At 37.5% G+C, this 22,384-nt stretch overlaps 3 protein-coding genes across 8 annotated transcripts in view; all 3 read right to left on the bottom strand.

The window, feature by feature from the left end:
• The window catches only part of LOC149110222 (putative skeletal organic matrix protein 5), a 43,605-nt gene extending 43,083 nt beyond the window's left edge, over positions 1 to 522 (bottom strand). The window contains exon 1 of the mRNA XM_089292967.1: positions 202 to 522. Within this exon, the coding sequence (XP_089149093.1) occupies positions 202 to 318 (117 nt within the window). The 5' untranslated portion in view covers positions 319 to 522. The remainder of the gene's footprint in view (positions 1 to 201) is intronic.
• A 4,032-nt stretch (positions 523 to 4,554) lies between these two features.
• Positions 4,555 to 22,384, bottom strand: part of LOC110057686 (uncharacterized) — a 61,372-nt gene continuing 43,542 nt past the window's right edge. For 3 of the 6 annotated variants that reach the window (XM_089292948.1, XM_089292950.1, XM_089292947.1), the window contains 2 exons: positions 5,477 to 5,603; positions 4,555 to 5,300 (listed from right to left, as the gene is read on the bottom strand). In XM_089292948.1, the coding sequence (XP_089149074.1) occupies positions 4,779 to 5,300; positions 5,477 to 5,603 (649 nt within the window). In that variant the 3' untranslated portion in view covers positions 4,555 to 4,778. Of the gene's footprint in view, positions 5,301 to 5,476; positions 5,604 to 5,718; positions 5,750 to 14,468; positions 14,486 to 20,412; positions 20,425 to 22,384 lie in introns of all 6 variants that reach the window. The other 3 variants (XM_089292949.1, XM_089292952.1, XM_089292953.1) reach the window with 3 other exon arrangements.
• LOC110057689 (TNF receptor-associated factor 3-like) overlaps positions 17,287 to 22,384 on the bottom strand; it is a 7,596-nt gene continuing 2,498 nt past the window's right edge. Inside the window, exons 5-6 of the mRNA XM_089292931.1 lie at positions 21,743 to 21,897; positions 17,287 to 21,267 (exon numbers count right to left, since the gene is read on the bottom strand). Coding sequence (XP_089149057.1) covers positions 20,217 to 21,267; positions 21,743 to 21,897 — 1,206 coding nt within the window. The 3' untranslated portion in view covers positions 17,287 to 20,216. The remainder of the gene's footprint in view (positions 21,268 to 21,742; positions 21,898 to 22,384) is intronic.

Genomic DNA, 22,384 nt, shown 5'->3' with positions numbered 1-22,384 from the left:
TTTGGGCTATTTCCTTGCTAACAGTAAAACAAATCAATCACATTACCAGCTATCAGTGAATTTTGTGGATCTCAGATCTCACGTCTAAGCTGATGGTTCAACTTTTAACCAGTTAATACTTTCTCAGCTATCAGTTAAATCCCTTCAGATCTTCTGTTATATCTCATATTTCACATTAACAAGGCCAAGAACTTTTCTGACCTTAATTGAAGAGTGATGCGAACTCTCATTTATTTTGTACTCCTTGAAGGTTCTGTATTTATCGGAAGACAGCAACTCGCACCAAAGTTCACCGTTAGCTCCTTTGGAGGCGGCCATGTTATCAGAAAGGCACGAAGAATTGCTGAGGCATTCAAAGGTGCAGTCAAAGATGCCGTACACGGTGAAAGTTCCAACTCTTGGCACATTCAGATAACGACATTTGTCTTCCACAAAAATATGTTGTCGAACAGTCTGCAGAGGAGAGGAGGAGGTACCTTGAAGCAAAACGTTTGAACCTGTGATGAAATCAAACGAAAGTAAAAAAAATTCAAAGGTTTTGTTTAAGACAACAGCTATGCCTCAAGCGAACTGTTGATAAACTCCAGAATTTTTTTTTTTAATAAACTGTAAGGTTCGCCATCCAATTAATCTTTCGTGCTCGTTGAATGATAAGTGTATAAAGGCGGAGTTCCGGCGGACCGAAGGGCCTACAAAAGGAGCACCATAATTGCAGGAAGAGAACCACAGGCCTGTATGGAAATAGAAAACTACCGAGTCTTTTCAATTGCGTTTGACTCTAGACAACCTCCTCCTTGTGTTAACAACGCAGTATATTTGTTAAAAGCTCCTATCAATTTATTTCATATTTGTGATCTCCTCAGGAATCTGGGGAAAGATATGATATTGTTTTTTTTGTTTGTTTGTTTTGTTTTGTTTTGTTTTTTTGTTTTTTTTATTTTTTTGTTTTTTTTTTTCATCTGAATCGTAGTTGTGAGAACCCAATTCAGACCTCGGTTTTTTTAGGTCTTCCACAACTGGAAAGGCGGATTAGGGCCGCCTTCCGTAAATTGAGGAAGATCTTCGGTGAAGATATAAAACTTTGAAGGCATTATTAAAGCACGTATTTTGAAGGAATAACCATAAATACGTTGGAGACGTCATAACATGCGGTGATTACGTCATGATATCCACTTGGATCCACCAGCTGGGATTTATTGATTTTAAAAAACGCCAGGTACCATAAAAAATGACTCAAAACTGATCAAAATCGATAAAACAATCCTGAAAAAGCCCTAAAATTTTAAAATATCTGCATAGAAATTAAATTTTGACCATGAAAACAAATTTGGAAACATAGGCCAATCAAAATGCGGATTCAAGTTCCAGGTAAAGTGACATTAAAAAAAGACACAAAAGACAACGAAAGAAACCTTTGTCAAGATTGACCATTGAAAACACCGACTCGGACTTGAAAGTGCACGCGCTGCACTATGCAAATGAGCTACTCAAAAACTTTGCAAACTCGCCAAACAAACAGAAACGATAAGAAACTATCAAAAACAGGTTTTAGTTATGATTAAGCATTGTTTGGGAAACTCTCAAATTAATTCAATACCAGAGTAAAGAGTTTTCTTTCATAACTTTTCTTCACGGAGCAAACCCAAAGCTTACGCGTTCAATTAGCGCGAGCAGATATTATTCATTCACAGCGCGAAATCAAAGTCTTGTTTTCGAACCTGAAAAACTCACCTTTTCCATCAACTCAGACCATATAACGACATATAAGAGCCCTTGATCTTATTCCTTATCTTATTCCCTGCCATCACTGTGAAAAATCTTCAAGAGAATCTCGCAACTCTCACCATTTGATCACGCAACGTGACAACATCCACGCAAGAGCCCTCGACATGTGCGTGGATCCGCGCGGATATATAACGTCAGGGTGGCGCAGTTTGATCTAAAAATAGAAAAATTGTCCCATATCATAGGTGCGCGCCGATCATAAGACTTACGGTCTCCGTCCCCGATTACGGCTCCTGGTAGAGCTCATCAGTTTTTCGCAAAAATTCAAACAGCAGAGGTAAATACCCTGAATACCTCATGCGCTCATCTGATCAATATCACAAACATTAAAAAAAAATCAAACGGTGACCACTCTGCCTCGTTGTTGGTAATAAAGCAAATCTACTGGAAAGCAGATTTATGATTTATACTTTAAAGCAAATCAACTTCTCTGTTCATTTTGCATAACCACTTAATTTAGTCCACATTCGCTCCACTATCCCCCAGTATCGAATCCAAAGCAATTAAGTCTAAAAATCTCACCTCATTAAAGTTCGATGCGAAGTTTAATAATTTGAAAAGGAAATATGGAATATAACAGCTGTCTAACCTAAATAACGATGATATCATATTTTACTTTAGTTATCGCGATGCACATAAACGACCGGATTTTATCATACAGGGACTCTAACAATTCCAAATATAGTTCACGGTATCCTTGGAGTCCAAGGATCGCATCTTAGTAAAAACTTAAACAACTTGAAAAGGCCACATGGAATATCACAGCTGTATAACCTGGATGACGATTGAGTCATCTTAGTTATCACGATGTATATAAGCGACCGGATTTCATCATTATACAATACAGGGGCTCTGACGATTCCAAATATACTTCACGGTAGATTGTAATTCTTTGATTCTATCGAAATACGTTTTTGAACTTTTCTTGTTACAAGACGTCTGTCATTTTTTCCCTTTGTCACATGTTTCAGATATACATTCTCCACAAGGAAGCGCAATGAGTGTATTTTAGTTCTATTCAAATCTCATAACAAATTTTACTTTTCACTGATCTACCGTTCAAGCTGACCCACAGAGTAAAATTTTCAGAGTGAATGTGTTACAGGCGATTGTCTTACGCTTCGAATTGAATTTATTGTTGAAACCGAATCGGTTTTAGTACCTACACTTAAATGGGGGAGGGAAAAAGGAAAGAAAAACAATCTTTGTGATATTTTGTAGTCGTTAAATATCAGTTGAACTCACCTTTCACGGAAGTGGCCCCGGGAATCACGAGTGAGGATAACACGATTAACAGCCAGCTCATGCGATCAAAAAACATAGCGACAGGACCTTTTGATGCTTCCGCACGTTGGTCACTTTTGAATTAAGAAATACAAACTAAACTTATTGCATTTTAGAATTAAGTATGGAAGACTCAATTAAGCCTAGTGCCCATCTGTCACGAGTGTTTTGATCTCTATATTGCCTTTGGAATTATTCATTGTAATCAAATGGAAAGCTGTGTGTTTACACATTCTGTTTTAATTTACTTTTAAATAAAGTTAAAGGTAATTTCCTTACCGATGTGAATTTCGCATTTCAACACCAGTTTATGACATAATTCTCTTGTGAGAACATAAATTGAATGCAATTTTGATCGTACAGGTGATGATTTTTTCTCGAAAACTGTTATAGAAATGGTAAAACAAAAAAAAAATAGCTCGGCAGAATAAATTAAAATAATAAATTATTCACTAAAAAATAAAGTATGTGTTAAGAGCAAACTATACAGAGTAGAACCAAACAAGAATATTTCAAAGCAAACCCGAAACTGTAAAACTGAACAAACTTCGACAGAAGGCTCTCTTCGGGTGTCGGAGACTGAAATATTATATTAACGTACAGATGCAAAATAAACATATCTAAAAAGAGAACTGATCAAATAAGTATGTGTAACTTAAAGGTGTTGCTTTTCCCTGCTTTGTTTTGGCGAAGCGTAAAATGAAAGAACAGAAGTGACTCTATGGTTTAGAGTAGTTCGCACCAAAGATGAAAATTCGATCTCTTTTACCTACGGCATTAATAGAACGCTTTGCGACCTTTATTTTGCATAGTAAAACTGATAGAAAACCTTACTAGGTATCAAAGCGGAAAGAGGAACTGTTAATAAGTAATACTACCTGCTGTTTGTTAGCCAGTAAAAAAAATCAATCCTCCAAAATTTAATCAACGATCGTCACATGAATACATAGTGTCAATCATTTAGAGCGAGTAGCTGACTTAAAAAAAAAAAAAAAAGTGTCCGCCTGGATTCGAATCGTCTAATTTTCAACACAATAGCGACACAACTGTCAATTGCTTTAAAATTAATGTTATAGGGAAAAGCAACGACAACTACTTTCATGGAAAAGAATATTGGCATACAACTTTTTGATTGGTATAAATAATAAAATTTCATAATCTTCCTGAACTTTGTTCTGTGCAGTGTATCGTGACGTAAGAAATTTAAAGAATTCCTTTCTTTATTGTATTTACTGCCCGTATCTGTTTACTCGCTATGGAGGTTAAGTAACCACGACGGCGAGGGCGAGGATAACGTCGTTTAAAAGTTGGCGTTAGACTTTGAAAACGAGTCTCGCGATACTCTAAAGTAATATACTTTGTTAAAAATGTCTCGAGACTGAATCTGGAACACAGCGACAAATTCGAACGAGAAATTTACAAAATTAGCCGCTGTGGTTCACGCTCATCAGACAACGCAGAATTTGGTCAGTTCACGTTGTTGTTTTGCAGAGGAAGGCACAAAAATGAACCAAGAATTGTAACGTACGTGCACAGCCATTGTTCTGTTCATTAAACCTTTTGTTAAGTGACGTTCCCGTCCCCGTTGTAGCTTTTTAAACCCCCTAATAGTTTCTAGCAATAAGCATAATCTTTTCTACATATTATAAGTTAGATTGTACGCACATCACTAAAAAGGTAGTTTCTTTTAGACTCCATTCTTGTCAATGTCACTGCACCAAGACATATCCCATGGCTTTGATTAGTTTGTTTCCATTATCTCCACCAGCGGATGCCCCGTTTCCACAAGTGCTGGTGTCATCAGGACGCCCGCCTGTACCAAACCCGATACTGGAATCACACGAATTACAATTATTTTGTTCGTTGCCGAGGATACCGATCCTGGCTTTAGCGGAGTTACCATGACTACCATGTACGGCATTGAACCCTTCTTTGTTGCACTTAAGTTGCAAAGAGGCCTGCGAGCCAATCAGCGTCTTCCACGTGTTACGACCCAGTGAAGTGCCGCGGTATTGACCGTCAGCAATCAGTGAGTACAGAGAGCTGGCCTGCTTGTTGACCACAATGAAGTTAATCTGTTGGTCGATCTTCATACCAAGACAAATCTTTGAGAAAGATGTGTTCCAGTAGGTCGGTAACTTGGCCTCCTGTGAGTCAAACCCAGTTTTCCCTCCAGGAAGGTTGTATTCAGTTTTGTTACTCCAGTATCCTGAGTCATAATGAAAGGTGTCCTGAGGAAGAATAAAAATGTGTATTATTAATGAATCACATCACATGCGAAAAAGGTCATAAACGCCTGTTTTAAGTATGTCAGTGCTGTGCTACCAAACTTGTGTCTTGTTAGTGAATTAATGTACATACTGGAGAATGTCCTATATGACATACAGGGCAAAATAAGGCAATTGACCTTGTTGCCGTCAATGTTCAAGACCGGCGTCCATCCTCCATCTCCACATCCAAAGTTTCCCATGTGACAGAGAACAGAAACTGATTTTAAGTCTACAAGGAGTGTAACCAACTGACTCACGTTCAATCTGTTGAATGTAAATAATAATTTTAGGATTGCACCTAGCTACAGAAAGAGGAGAGAAATGAATTTGAACGTTTCTGTGATCAAAAAAAGACTTGTAGACGGTGGCTTACTTGTACAGGTCATGCAGGTCCTTGCATGACTTAACAGCTGAAAGAGACAAAAAAATATGCAACTTAAGAAACGTATCATTAATTTAATACAGGCAAATATTTGATCTGCTAGACTCTAAGCCCTGGTTTTCACTGCATAAAATTGCCAGGAGCGTGCATTTACATAACCTAAAACATTTGCACGCCACTCGCCTTTTATTCAATCTCGTTCTCAGCCGAGGCCATGATTCTATTATTATATTATTCTTCTATTTTAGAAGTTCTTTTGTCTTAATGTAAGTGCCATCTTTGTTTGCTCTATTATAAAATCTCGTGCTTTTAGGTCTTCTATAGTGAACTTAATTTGATATAAATTATGTATTGAATAATATATAGAGCATATTACATGCCCTCGCGCGGATACGAATTTTATCTTCGAGTGTTTAACTCGATATCTCACGAGTGAGGGAAGTAAACGAGTGAGATATTGAATTGAACACGAGAAGATAAAATTCGTATCCACAAGCGGGCGTGTAATATTCTGTTTATTATATAAACATACTAATGACGACGTTTTTGACGAATTTCCGAAGATTTCCGACCACTTTCCGAAGATTTTCCAAAATTGTTTCGAAGGCCAGACGAACGCTTCCAAACATTTTCGGAACATTTCTGAAGATTACCGAAGATTGCCGAGGATTACCGAAGGCGAACGAAGAAGATCCTAAGATGTTTCGATCATATATCAACAAATTTAAGTGTAGTTAAAGGGACAAAACAAAACTGTTATCAAAAAGGAATGATATCTCCTCAATGTGAAAGATAACAATAGTATCTTCACTGCGCACGATGAAGATTTGATTTTTTAGTAAAAGGAAAAATCCTGGTATTTCACTGGTGTTTATATAATGACTAGGTATCTGGCTTAAATTTCGTTAAGAATATGCCCGGAATTTTAACAGAAACAAATACATAAATTTTCTAAGCATGCGCTTATTTTTTATGTCCGAAAACGTTGATCCTAGGCCCTTAGGGACCCAGGCATTATATCATATTAGATCTACCTTTGTCGCAATATTCTCCAATAAAACTTTTCTGACAAAGGCATTCAAAAGTGTCAGCTTGATAGTTCGTCAGACAGATACCTCCATTTTGACACGGTGAGGAAGAGCAAGGCGACTAAAAATACAAAAACAGTAATGTTATATAAAAGACATTTTCAAAACGGGATGCCATTCTTTATATGAAGATTACGTTCTTCCCTTTGGTACGCTACTTACATGTACACATTTATATATTTTTGGTGCAGATAGAGTTGTTATAAAAACAAAATTCCCAGGGGTCTGATCTAAAAGCTAGGAAGATTACATGGTGATTGATTGAGACTCCACCAAGGGTCCAATGAGCTGAACATGTCGTGATAATAGAAAATCGCTTTTTAATCATCCAAGTAACACAAAGTAAAGGCATGATGCTAGCAGGTACTTCCCTTAAGAAACATACAGGACCACAAAAAATACACTTTATGTCCAGGCCCAGCTTTCTCCTCTTTTCGCCTTTCAGAGCGAGGAGAGAAAAACGTTTGGGAGCGAGGGGGCGACGCTCGCACAGAACTATAATATTGGAAGCAGGCTAAAGCACTGAAAACTTTCTTTACCTCGATGTAGTAGTGATGCGCACTTATGTTTGCTTTGTACTCCGCAGGGTCTCTGTATTTATCAGAAGATAGCAACTCGCACCAACGTTTTCCATCGGGTGCTTTGGAAGCTGCCAGGTTCACAGAAAAGCACAAAGGATTTCTGGCGCATTCAAAGGCGCAATCAAAGATGTCCCATGCGTCCACTGTTTCAACTGTCTCCACATTCAGATGATGAAATTCGTTTTTTACAAAAACACGCTGTCTAGTCGATTGTAAGGAAGGAGAGTAGATACCCTCTTGAGGCAAAATGTTTGATCCTGTTAAAAAAAAAATTTAAAAAAGTAATCAAGATCGAGTCTAAAATGCTGGTTGAATTGGTTTATGCAGTTTATAGAAGTGCTATCAGTAACTGGATTTAGTTTTTTTAAGATATTGTTATTATTCCACGTGTTTATCTGCATTGAGAGATTTACCATTGTATTCCATTATTTAACTGCTTTTACCAAGGGCTATAATATAACAACGCCTCGGGTGACTTAAGTTCGTTTGCACATGATCTGCCAAAAAAAATTTATCGACGATGGGCTACAGAGAGAAATGAAAGATTGAGGTGTGCTGTTTCATAAGGAATAAGATATGTCGGTCAAAGTGAACTCAAAGTCAGTTTTCGCATTACGAATATTGTTGACGAATTCCAAAATTGTTTAACCCTATTTAGCCCGGTTTTCTTTTGGTCATGAGCCTGTATGTATCTTCAAGAATGTTGACTCAAAAGCAACGAAACTTAACTGCAATGCAAAGCAAACTTGTCTACTTTAGTGGTTTATTCGTGAAATTTTGTCGTCCCTAAATGACGTTAAATTTCCAAATGGCCGCCGTCACGAATTCCCAATTTTTTTTAAATATGTTTAATTTTGGTATTTTGGTTTTCTCTACTTCACGACATGAATACGATATTTTTAACAAATAAGTGCAGTGAAAAAGAAGAGGAAAGGGCAAAATATAGTATGTCCTTTATAATTAAATACATTTATTTTAAGATCAAAGAAAACTAGTGTAAGAGAGTTAAGAGTAAACACATGGTAAGTTAATGTGTAATGTTGAAATTATTAAAGGGACACAGTCAGCTTTGGGGACCCTCTGAGCTGGACACTAGTTTTCCCACTTTGTAAAGAGTTCACCTCAACCTGAAATCAAAGACACTCGTCGAATACATCTAGAAATCCGCTTCAATCTTCGCAGTGTTTTGCTTGATTTTCAATGGTTTACTGAAAAACATGTTTTTGAGTGTGCTTTTCCTCATCCTGTGATATTACCTTATCGTATTTGGTTAAAAACAGTATGGATCTCGTCTCTGTGATATGCAAATTAGCTACGAAATGGTATCTAATGCGCACGTGAGCCAGCTGACTGTGTCCCCTTAATACTGAGTTAAAAAAAAAAAAAAAATGGTAAAGTGCCTTTTAAAATAGTTTCTTAGTTGGCTTATTCCGTATAAATAAGGGAATGTCATTCCAATGATAGCATCCAATAATAGTTGGGCACAATTTTCTTATATTTCAGAAATACTCAATCGTTAAAAGACTGAAACGAAATACGAATTCATTAAGCGCTTCTGCCCGCACTGCTTTCGAGTAAAACCCTTCTAATTAAATAAGTAAATAAATAAATAATAATAAAAACATTCAAGCTATATTCCTATACATATTAATTCCCTTGGAAAATTACAACAAGTTTTGAATCAATACAGCACTGCTGCACACTGTTCATCAATGCTACTAGCTTGAAAGCCGACAAATATCTATGAAGTGTCAAGCCAAATGTCTTGGACTAGAATCTTGACTTATTTTTTTCGATAATGTCGAACGAAATTCTACAGGGCTTTTTTAAAGAAGGGCAGCACTAGCGTTGAATTAATTTCTCTGATTCAGCTGCCAAAAGCTATGAATGTACCAGCGCTGAGTATTCTTCGCTCAAATAACGCCGTCAAATGCGAGTTTTAAATCTCAAAATTAGGCCATTTTCTTAATAAAAAAGTTGAATAAGATATTCAGCGATATTTTTGGAAAATAGTGAATGAAGTATAAAAACAGCGGAGCTTACCTTGTGTGCAGGTGGCTTTGAGTAGTGAAAACGCAATTTGCAATTGGAGCCAATGATTAAAAACATAAAACATGGCAAAAAGAATTGTTTTCAAACTGAACATAACAAAGTGTTTCAGAGTATCGGAGATATTTTCTTGGTTTCAAATTGCAAAGCATAAGATGAAATGATTAATTTTCAAAAGTCAGTGCTCAGAGTTCGGTACGCATAGTATTAAGGCCTTGCCACATTCAGCTTTTTGCATTGTTTTCGATCACTTGACGCATTGTATTATTGGTTAATATATTCCAACGATCACAAAAGACTGTGAACAGTTTCTGCTGTAAATACGTTTAGAAAATAGCCCAAAGAAAATACAAGCGTTGATTCGTTAAAATCGTGTTTGTATACACAGAACAAGCACGAGATGTTGACGTAATGACGGCAAGAGCAAAGAGAATTTACATTTTGATGATCAAAGTAAACAAGTTGTTATCTTTTTTTCTTTTTCGTCACGGAATTTTCTAAAAGAAATAGAAAACATGCTTTCCGTGTTCCTATCAAGTTACAGAAACACTCATAGAAGTTTGGAAGAACTCAAAGAAGCTGGAAACACTCGCCTGTCGGTTCTTCTTCCCACAGCATTTCTCGTTCTCCCAAACTTCTACTCGTGTTCCATAACTCGATAGAAACACGGTACACGTTTCTCTCAATTGAAATCAAGAAAATCAAATTCTACTGCACACAATTTTACACGCTTGGTACAACATGTATATTTAGAACTAGTTTAAGCACAAGCGTCCCAAACTCACGATGTGAGGAATCGATCAAATATTAATGATTTATGTCCGCGTATTGAGTGGGACGTGACCACGTAAAATGTATGGTGTTGTGTTACACTTTGGGCTGTTGAGATAAAAACGCGCAACGAAATAAAATGTTACTTTTTGTAAAATAAAATAAAAATATACTCACCCTGTCTAAGAGGAAAAAAGCTTATCCCCTGAAGTTGCAACAGTTCCAATCTCCTGTCACATGAATGATAACTACCTTGGATCATGCGGAGGTGGTGGATGGACGCTGGTCTTGAAGACCGACGGAACCAAGGTAGTGAACAACATTGTGTTTTCTTGTTTGTATTGAATGCCAAACCGGTTGAATGACATTACATGTTGTCGGGCAATTTTTAACCAAATGAATAATCACTGTTTGCATTTAATTTTACCTCGAGTAATAATCATTTTACTACATCAAACCAAGATTGTTATGTGGTATCTATCATCCCGGATAGGTGTTTTTGGCATTTAGGCGACAGGTTACGCACGAAACAGCGTGAATCAATCAATCAAATGAGGCACCACTCCTTATCCCTATGAGTAGGTAAGGTGTTCAGGTCTCTCTGAGGGAAAGATTCAATCAACTGAAGCGAGGGTTAATTGTTCATTACCTGCTTTTCCCTCTTCCTCATGCTCCGTTATTGCGCTGTGTCAGAAGCTCGTTTTTTAGCATTCTACTTTAGTATTTGCTCTTATTTTAAAATGAGCGGTACTGTGGTAACTAGTAATAAATGTCTGCAAGCATCATGAAGAGGAAACATTTCTCTTCGCACATCAGTGATTTCCTGCAGTCCTCATCGAGTAGGACTGCTTAGTTTTTAGGTATCATCCCTTTACATGTATTTCTGGTTTTCTATATTTTCTTGCACTCTAACAGTTATTCTTGCGGAGAACTGAGGTAATTTCGACTTGGATCGTCTTAGCACAGGCTTAGTCTAAGTTTTGGCGCTGGATATTATACAGAGGATTAATCAACACTATTTTTCTGTTGCACGGTTCTGTGGAGTAAAGTCATTATGCAGCTGCATTCAATGGCTAATTCCAAAACTGTTTTACAATTTTTTTTTTTTTCCTCAAAGAGAACCTTCCATTTCAATTCCAGGCTTTGGGCGAACCAAAAATCATTCAGCGTTTCTAGGGGAAAGACTGGGCTTGACTTACAAGATACTAAGTTATCGACCTACTAGGAGACACCCTTCTCCAAGATCTGTCTTGGCATGAAGATCAGCCAATAGATTTACCTCCTCGTTATCAGCAAGCAGGTCAGCTCTCTGTATTCACTGATCACTGACAGGCAATACCGCGCTACCTCACTGGGCCGTAATACGAGGAAGACGTTGATTATTTCACAGGCCTCCTTGCAGTGAACTGTACTAGGGAAAGGTGCAATGTTGTTTCTGACACTGATTGGAAGTCAACGGCAAGATTCGGTTTCCTTGGTAACGATAATCTTAATTACTAGGAATGTGAATCTACAATCGGGTTTGGTACAGGCGGATATCAACATGACGATGCTACCTGTGGAAACACAGGTATCAACGGACCAGATAATGGAGACAAACGCATCAAAGCAATGGGATACATTTTGGTGCAGTGATAAGGAAGTAATAAATTGCGGCCAAACCCATTATTTCAAACTGCACTCTAACTCATTAGTTATCGACAATGAAGCACATCAAAGCCGTAGTGCCACATGTAATCAACAGTGATGGATCTACAGTTGGACCCCGCTAATCATATTCGAACTTGGTTTACTTTCAATTAATAGCCTTTGGTTTTTTGTTTTGGGTTTTTTTAAATTGACATAGTGCCAAAGAGATACCATTACAGGACAAAACAACGAAAAGCTCAAATTGTAGTTTTCCAGCTATTTTCTAGAGTGGTCTGTCGTCATAATGACGTTTACTTTCGAACTCTAACAGCGGATTGAGTTAGAAATAAACAGGGTTGATTTTAGGCCACGGGAAATAGAAATTAGTTGGAAATAGCAGGGAATTCTAAATAACCGAGTTCGAATTGGCCGATAATGAATAACTGAAAAAAAACGACAGCAACACCAAAAACAACAACAGGAAGAGTAAATCGAAAGGGAATAGCCTTCAATAGGAGGCCATGGATCGATCATGATCTCCTGGGAATTCGAAATAACCGAGATCGAACTAGCGAAGTCCAACTGTATTTGAGTTTTTGTGTCTCTTGCTGTAGTCGAGTAGAGTCGATATTGAAAGGTAATGCCTCAATTATACAGGGTGGATAAATACGTCTTTAAATCAAACGGAAATTTGTAGCTAAAGTAGATCTTGTTACTGGCCTGAGAAGCAAGTATTCTTTTACCTCAGGATGGCATTAATAAATACTGAAGGAAATTAAACTTGTCACAAAAGAGCTAAGACATGTTTTATCCGTCAGTACTACTTACATGTAGTAACAGCTTCACTTAAAGAACCACTTCGCGTAACTTTAATTTATTTATTTGTTTTATTGTTTATTTTGTAATTTTCACTATTTTCGGGCTGCCACCATTTAAGCAATTTTTTAGTTTCTTTTTTTTTTTTTTGTTAACTCCCTCCCTCACCTCAAGGGAGCTTGCATCTTCAGATAGAGCTGTTTCAATTGACTGTCGAAAATAATCCGGTATCATTGGTTCAAAAACACACGCGACGTTCTCAACCAATCAGATCCGAAACAAAGGCAGATCGTTTTTCCCCTCGACGTAATTAATTTACACTATAATAGAGTTTTAAGGCATGATGTGGCATGTTTTTGCATCGAGTTCCTATTGGCTGCATGATATCGCTGCATTGGTTCTAGCAGTTGCTTTGAGTTTGGATTTACGATGTAAATTAAATATCGCTGTAATAGTTTTGGAGAATCGCGCTTCCGTATTTAATAAGGTACGCTTTCAGTCAAAACGGTAAGGCTAAAGCTCGTAAAGGCAGTATACTGACGCACTCAATCTATAGTCTTACAATATGAATTTCTCACTCAGTTGTTAAAGGTGTTTTCGTTTAAAATCAAACATTACAATATTTCAATTCGCGACTATAGTTATTGGAGTGGAATGGTTATGAAGCCCGGCAAATATCAAAGAAGTAAACAAAGATACCAAGATTTATTTTGGAAGGTCCACGACCATGCACAATCTTTTGTTTTGCGTTCATACACTATGCAGGAGTTACGGAACCAAAACGTTTCTATTTTTTAGTTCCTTGGTCAGTAGTAAACAACTATTGTGTTTTGTGCACGGTCAAGGCCACACGAGAGAACGAGAACATACAACAAAGAACTTTGTCGAGTTTCATAACCATTCTCCTCTATTAACTATGGTCGTAAAAGGAAACTGTTAAGATGATTTATCTAATAACAGCTTGTTAAGAGCAATATCTTTGTTTGAAATTTCGTTTATTGACTTCTTGTGTATCTGCTTCAAGGTTGGTTTTAGGAAATACATGGCGCCGTACATGTACATTTTGTGGGTAGTTATGGTGTGGTCTTTTCATCCGAGTCAATGCTCGCAAAACTAAAACGCTTCTTATCTTGAATAGTTCTGGACAATTATCTGACTCTCCTGCTCAATTCAACTTCTTTATTGCGCAATATCTATAGCTAGAGTATAGGGTTTCATGCATTCATGGTGGTGTTTTTAAATCCGAAGCTGAGTTCACTAAATCAAATATTGCATTCATTTGGTTCTGACTGTTATATTGTTTTGTTCACGACCTCTAGGAAGAAATGGCGAAGTTTGCCTTAACCTTAAATATTCGACAAATCAACGTGTCAAGGAGACTTCTAAGACCTTGACGATAGTTTCCACTGAAGATAAAACAGATGCAGGGGTTGATGGCGCAATTTGCGTGAGCAATAATCCGGGCAACAAACCAATAGCGCACGATGCCACATGAAGGCGAACTAGTGTGATCCCACCCGACGGTCGAAAGAAATTTAAAACACTGATAGGCAGCCAGCATATTACGAACAGTGAAACAATAGCAACGGCCATCTTTAACACATTTCTTTGCCTTTTTGCCCGTAGGTTTTCAGGGTTGACCGATTGCACGCCTGGGACCTTTTGTGTCTTGAGCTTGAAAAGAATTATTGAGTAAAGAATGGTCATCAACGCAAAAGGTATGTATAATTCTATTATAGACAGCACTATAATGTAAATTTGTAATATATAATATGAAGACTCATCAAAAACTTCATCCCAACGGACCTCACACGCCAGCTTTTCTGGATACTCAACAAATTTATAGACAAAGTAATGTGGGAACTGGGTAGTTATCGCGAAGATCCAAGTGGCAAGAATCAAGAAAAGACACAACTTTGAGCCGATTAGTGGTGAACGCAGGGGAAATACCACAGCTCCAAATCGATCCACTGCTATCAGAGCCAGGCTCTGGATGGACACAGCAATGGAGACAACTGTTGCAAACGAAATCATTTTACATAAGGTGTGGCCAAGAGTACCACGTATCAGCCAAGAGCCGGCGTTAAGCTCCGTTAGAGCCCATGGAAAGGCGAAAACCGAAAACAGCAGATCAGAAATGGCCATGTTTACGATGAAAAAGTTGACAGTTTTCCTCATGGTTTTCATCTTGCAGACAATTATTCCGACGAAAGAATTTCCAACAAGGGAGGCAACAAGAATAATACTGTAAGCAACGGTACTTCCGATATTTACTGCTCTCAGACTATCGGGACTGAGACACTTTGACGTTGTATTCATGTTGACCTCATACATAGTCGAGTTGATGCGTTATTTCTTTTGAAACTTGGCGACAAATTCTGTTAAAAATTGAAATAAGACAGGTTAAAGGCATTGAACATAGCCAGCAGCAGCTGTTGAACAGGGGCACCAAACACTGTAATGAAATAGACTGTTTTGCATGTATATAGGTTTTTGCCGCTTTATTGTTTCCGCCGAAACAGTGTTATTGATGTTGGAGTAGGGAAATTGCCGTGGATATTATAAATGTTGAAAGGAATTCTGTTGCAAAGTCAATAAGAACAATATTAATTTACACTGAGAACAGAAGAGTAATGGACTTATTTTCTTCTCTTTTTCAAATGCGGTCAAACAGAACGACATGAAAAGCAATTTACTTCACTTTGGCAATCTCGAGCAACGACAGTGCTGTCATTGTCGAAATTTCTCGAGTGTCCTCTTGCGGGTTTGCTTATATGTTTATTTTTTAGCGTTGTCTATGCTGTCAAAGATTACAGACTAACACAAAAAATCACTGGGAAAGAAAGGTAATTTGAATAAGCTATGGCGCCCTAAATTTTTTGCGCAGCCACAGCTGTTATCACTCGATGTCTTCACTTTTTCGCTTTGTAATCCACGAGGAAATGGAGTCCACTGGAAGTCTAGTGTTCAAACTATTTATTCTAATTTAAGTTCATTTATTTCATACTGTATATCAAACAATGCAAGTTCATTTCGCAATAACCTTGATGAAGAACAACAAACTAGAAGATGGCTTTCAATAAAACAATCCTCAATTTTTTGCCTTAGTGTCTGTCAATTAACTTGCGTAGATTATATCGAGATGACCTTCCTTGTTGAACTTTACTTTGAAAGAAAAAAAAAAAAAACTTTTCATCAGACAACGAAGTGTGTAAGCAAGTATGAAATTTGCAAGGTTATTGGCTGAGTTACACTCGGTAAGGAGTTTGTCTTTTCACTCGTGCAAACGCATAACGTTTATGAAAGTAAGTTAGGGATCCTCGTTTTTCTCCTTTGATTTAGGTCCCGCGCTTTTCGAGGTTGGCCATGAATCAAAAAGTAACAAATCTCGGTCCGTAGCTTACAATACGGACCTCGTAACTGTAACCTCTTTAGCGGTTTATAAAACAGGAATTTCTTTTATATCAGCAAAAGGGAAAAATATTTTTTTATCGTCAATTACCCTTGTTACGATTACTTTTCTTTGAGCAGCGATTGGTCGATCACAAAGTCTGTGGAAGTTGATTATTTCAAAGTTGGTTTACGAGTTGGTTTGCTGAATATTTAACAATAATTCGCCGAAGGCGAAGTGAACATTGGTGAATATTCATCGCGACAGAGTCGAGGTTAATATTCACTAATGCTCAATGAGCCTTAGGCAACGAGGACTTCGGAATGACGGCCTAAAACTTAAAAACACAGACGCATTGCATACACGTATGCAGCCGTAGTTCTAATAATAAGCGTACATTTACATCGATTGTGAATCAATTTACTCATCGAGTTCGGCATGCAGTAAGGCAAGCAAGCAAAACACTACCAAAATTAATTTCATCCAGTACCTTTGTTTTATGGTTGTTGACTTCATTCACGGTTGTCATTACCTTCTGAAAAATGGATAGCTTTAGTTTGAAGAAAAATAAATTTCGGTCAATTGATCTGACCTGCTGGCGATCAACATAACCAATGCGTTTAATTTACGGTTATTAAATTCCTTGAATACGAGTTCTTGAAAGGCTTTTTGGTCCAAGGGTGACAGCGGTCATTTTAAAAATTCTCCATGTTTTGAAATATCCTTGGCTTAAGGTGATGTCTTCCGAATAAAAGAAAAATTCGTTCAGCAACTCTCGGCCATGTTTACCAAGTTTATCAACAGTAATTGGTCCGCGATTCTAACAAGTTTTGATCCGTATATTGTTAACCAAATTACGTTTCGTTTATGTCGTGAATAAGTCGTTTGTAAGGTTCCGCTGGTGGTTAAAATATGTTAGGAGGCGTATGTTCTAAGTTAGTGCACCAGCTTTCCAGAGTCAGTCGTTAAAAATAATTTGCACTGTAGGTTAAGCATTGAGCAGAGTCCCACTCAATATTGTTGTTTCTCAGTTGATGTTCAGCAATGTGATTGTTGGCATCGCCGTTTCTCGTTGCTCGTTTGTGTTCAGTCAATCGCGTGTTAAGGCTTCTGCCAGTCTCGCCGATGTAGGATACCTAACACTGGCACGGAGGACGATCACACTATACAGACTAATGATGGACTATTTATAAGGAACGTAACATTTTTAAAAAGCTAAATTTAAAGGAGGGCAGCGAGATTGAGTTCACAATACCATCATGTTCAGTGTGGAAATATTTCGATCCTTGGTAAGTTACAGTTACGTTTCACGTATTTGTTTACAATAAACGATTCTGGAGGAGTAAAATCTAATTTTGCAGCTGTAAATTGAATATTTATCAGATTTATGATGAATGGCTCATCAAATTGCCACATCTGATTCTGTTAAGCAGCTATTTCAGTCTCAGCTACTCCTTACCGCTTCCCTAGAGTTCTTCTCCCAGCTAATTCCACATTATAAAAACGAAATCATATGTACGTGTGTCGATCTAGAATTAATAATAGTAACTTTCTTATTCACTCCAGTAAAAATGGTTGCCCACAATCAACAACAATCAAAGTAAAAGATATAAACGCTACATAGATCAAAAAAAAAAAAAATGAGTCGATAAAAAAGTCTAAACTGCTCTCCAAAGCACGACTCTTAAAAACAACCTTAAAAGTTGCAGGTTAAGTTCGGCAAACACGGTCAGCCCTCCCAGTAAGACCATGTTTTAGTCATAACCAATGAATATACCGTACCAAGTCTCCGCGCCAAAGTACTAAAACTTTAAGCAATATCGTACTACAAATTCAATCAAAAATTAATGTATTCAACGCTTTAATTAGAAACTGTGTCTACGAAGATATTTAATTTTGTCTGGCTTATCATTGCATTTAGTTCTAATGAATGGATCTGCCATGCTAGATCTCCGCACCAATTTACCAAAACTTGAGGCATGTTCTTGCTACTTTAAAGGTGTATTGAATGCTTTTGAAGCTGTTTCTTCGAAGATTTGTTGTTGTGCTTATCATTGAAACAGTATGTATTCCTGGTCTCGATGTAATTTTCTCCACTATCCGGAAGGAGCCTGCCATCTGCCTCGTTTCCAGTAGGTCGGTAAGTTGGTCTCTTGTAGGTCAAACCCTATAATGCCTCCTGCAAGATTGTAGTTGATTGTAGTTGGTCTTGTTGCTCCAATGGTTAGAGGTAGTCAGGGAAAAAATAAAAATGTTGATATAAGGTGATCGTTGGCTGTACAGCAAGACATTAAGCTAAAATACTCTGAAGGGTTTATTATAAACAGTTCAAATTCAGTGAACGAGTGAATGAATGAATGAATGAATGAATGAATGAATAAATGAAAGAATGAAACAAGGAAGCAATTTATCAACATTTTAAAATTATTTTTAACACTAAACTAAAGAGCGGCAATCTGGAATCTGAGGTTTGTCACTCCTGTTGTTAATATTTCACAGGTTCACCTGTTCCATTTGGTAAATCCAGCCAAATCGTTGTGGTTTGGGTCGAAATAGCCGCTAGCAGGGCCTAAACATAGGCGTTAGTTTATGTTTGTAAACTTTCCCTAGATGCCTTCGATAGTTAGAAGACAGGCGTCGAAGAATATCTTTTTATGCAAACAAGCAAGCAAAAAGCAAGGAAGCAATTTGCTCGGAGATTATAGTGTATTGCCCAAGAACACAGCAAAGTGAACCTTGGCAGTTATTGAATCCGATTCTAACGCCCTATAAGCATTAGCCTGCTACATGTACATGTAATGTAAGCTAATGTATGAAATGTAGTATATGTGGCAGGCTAATGCTTACGGCGTTAGAATTACATGTATACATAATTAGTTTATTGTACGTAATGAATTGTAAGTTGCTAATTGTATTGTAAGTAATTTTTCGTAGGTATTTTAAGTAGTTTATTGTAAGTGTGTATTGTAAGTGTAAAATATGTTGTTGTAGTTTATTAGATGGAACTTATCTTTAAACATGAAATTATAATAAAATATAAATAAAGATTAGCAAAGAAAAAAAACAACCACCAACAAATAAATTAATTAGCTTGCTCGACATTGTCTACTCATTAAAGTGTATATTTTATAGGAACACTTGAGGAAAATGATTGGACCGACATGTACATGCAACCTTCCATGCAACCTTCCCACCGTGCGCTGCACGTATGTTGCATCGATTGTGGTGGTCATGCATTGAATTTTTTACGTATGGCACGGTATTAAAAAGTTATGCCATGCTTTCTAGTGGTATACCATAAAATATCCCACTTGCCACTTGTATTTTCTCGGTAAAAAGCCCTTTTAAATTACAAGTGACTCGTGCGATATTCCATGGTATACCATTCGGAAATGTTGCATAACTAGTCCATCTACTGCTGATCAAAACTCTCGGATTACATTATGCTAGCTATCCCATACTAACGTGCATGAAAACGATATCATTTCCAACGGCACATATTAAACTAGAAATTTCTTCTTTCTCTTTCTGATATGTAATTGATACATATAAATAATCCATTCCTCACTACATAATGTGCATATAGCTAAGCGTGATCTCTGTTGTTACTCACAATTGGACTCTGTTCGTAAAAACATAAATTTGTTCTCGTTATTTTAAATATGATTATAAAAATGTAATAATATGTATAAATATATATTGAGACTCTTTGAAAACAAATCTTTTCCATTGTGATTAAGAATAACCAAATGTCCTTCAAAGTGAAAAACCTGATCTTAACTTAGATTATTGCGGGTTTTTTTCACTCTGCATGTGCTAATCGATAACAGACTGAACTCGCGTCTGTTATGACATGCGCGATGTAATTCCACGCCAGCGTGGGATACCAGTTTGCTTCATTCTAGAAAGTTCTCATAGTTTATATTTTAAATAAGCTAATTTTTTTCTGTGTAAATGTCGTAATTCTGAGTTTGCAGTTCTCTTTACTTTATATACTTTGCGTGTCTTTCCTTTGTTTTATGATCTAAAGTTATCGATTAAATGAATAATTTAATATATCATGGGATGCTAGCCCACCATTGGTTAACTCCAACCATTTTATAATATCAGTGCCAAGTTTCCTCTCCTAATTTTTTAAGCGAAAGTCCTGGGAACAAGCTTGGGGTTTCACTACAGTCGAAACATCTCGCCTTGAAGACCTGTCATATCGACTGTAATTTTGACAAACATGGTATCATTTCGAATGAATCCACCTTGCCTTAGTTCAGTCTGAGAAATAAACGTCGGACAGCCCGATGCTATGTTCATGTCTGATGTAGGCCTCTTGAAACTTGAGCTGTGAGGTTCAGGGCGAAATGCATCATACGCATCTCTGATCCTGTCTTGGTCAATAAGTCTAAAATGGACCTTTTGGATGAACGGCCAGGGCAATAAGGCGTCATATTCACCTCTCATAATCACAAAGAACATTGACATATGTGTTCCTTTGCCAATACCATCCCCATTTGGGTACATACGGGCACAAACTTTGTATCCAAACCGTCCAACGTAGAATGGAGGGCTATAAATCGATAGCGTCTTCCCAGAGGCGGCCTCCTGAAATCGCCGGCTGTAATGGTCGATTTTCCAAATGTAGGTCCCATTGTACGAGGTAGCTTCCAGCATTTGAATCTGCATGTCTTGTTCAGAGAGTTGAATTTCATGTAAGGCCAACTGATGCTCTGCTCTGTCCAATCGACGCTCGCTCTCACGAGACGAGGAAGAGTTGATTCTTAAATCATGACCATTTGGTGTCGAGGCTGATGTCTTTAGATGGGCCAATTCATTTTGCAAGTTGTTTACTTTGTCTTCATGTCTTTTTATCGTGTCCACAATTTCCTCCATCTGAGAAGAGACTACATCTGTGTTTGCACCACTTGGGGTCACTGCGGTTTCCAAGCCGCGAAGAAGGTTTTCAATTTCCTTCTTTTGTTCAAGTATTGACTTTTCTACAATAGATATTTTTGTATGCTGCGTTTGTATGTTCTGTCTGGCAGCCGCCAGTTCTTCGGTTTGATTTTGAAGTTGTTGCTCCAAAGTCCTTTTTTCGTTTTCAAGACGAGAGACTTTCTCTTCCATCTCTTTGTTCTTCTTGTTTTGCTCGTGAGTCGAGTAGTTCATCATATCCAGATGGGACTCAATACTGGATTTGGTATGCTGAGCAAGGTGTTCTGCATTTCCCGGTAAAGATTCAACAGAATTATTATGAGAAAATTGATATGATTTCTTTTTGCTTTTTATTCCTGCAATGCAGGAAGGAAATTGACATAAGGCTTACTTAATAATTTAAGTGTCTTTGGTTTTGACAGTAAAAGAACATGGACTGTCAGTCGGTAATGGTTTTACTATGTACCCTGCCCAGGTTTCCAGCAACCCCACTGCAGTCTTAGGTGGGTGTTAAGTTAAATCATTCTTTGTTTTATGATCTAAAGTTATCGATTAAATGAATAATTTAATATATCATGGGATGCCAGCCCACCATTGGTTAACTCCAACCATTTTATAATATCAGTGCCAAGTTTCTCCAGAAATTTGCTCAGGTGAAGCCCTGAGCACAATGTAGAGGGTCCTGAAAGCCGGAATTAAACTCATCTTCCCACAATTAGCTTTTCAAAGACAAATGCATGTATAAAAAAGAATTAAACAATAAACTCACCTTAGATTCACAGCCATAACAACTGAAAGGACACAAATGTTCTGCTTTTGGGCAATGAGTGGTCACGTGCTCCTCCATCATGCCACGCGGTATATCTTCTTTGCCACAGCTTAGAATGCAGCTGATGGGAAACTTGAGACAGATCTCCAAATGATCCTAAAAATATTATACAATTTGATTAGTCTAAGCCTTTTTTAAGACTATAGCAAGTGTTCTATTTGATTACCTACCTGCACATGTTTAATTTAGCATAACTGTTTGCATGTCTTGAAAGGATATACTTATGATTCTTTTGTCCATTTTGAGTTTTCTGCGCTATCTCTACCCCAGCTTTAGTTTCAAAATGTTTATTCTATAAAATTCATGACCATTCTCCTGGCCTGATTGAATTCAAGCTATCTGGCTAGTGTGTAAGTTCCTGTTCCACGTGGCCAAATTGCGATTTGGTCTCTTGGTTCTATGCAGCATTTCGAGTCGTACATCCTTAATGTATAGGTATGTTCTATGTTGTTGTTGTTTTGGGGGTATGAAGTGACGTGAGAATATTACTACTCCCCGTGAATGGATGCTAGTCCATAACAAGTTTACCATCCTCGACTCTCTTTTGCTTTTTAGAGTGGGGAACTAAGTAAGGACGATGAAG

The sequence above is a fragment of the Orbicella faveolata genome, unplaced genomic scaffold (genome assembly GCF_042242905.1).
Source record: "Orbicella faveolata isolate gen_17 unplaced genomic scaffold, um_ofav_v1 contig_24, whole genome shotgun sequence".
Lineage (NCBI taxonomy): Eukaryota > Metazoa > Cnidaria > Anthozoa > Scleractinia > Merulinidae > Orbicella > Orbicella faveolata.
Note: the sequence above shows the minus strand (reverse complement) of the source record. Positions and strands in the feature narration are given on the sequence as shown.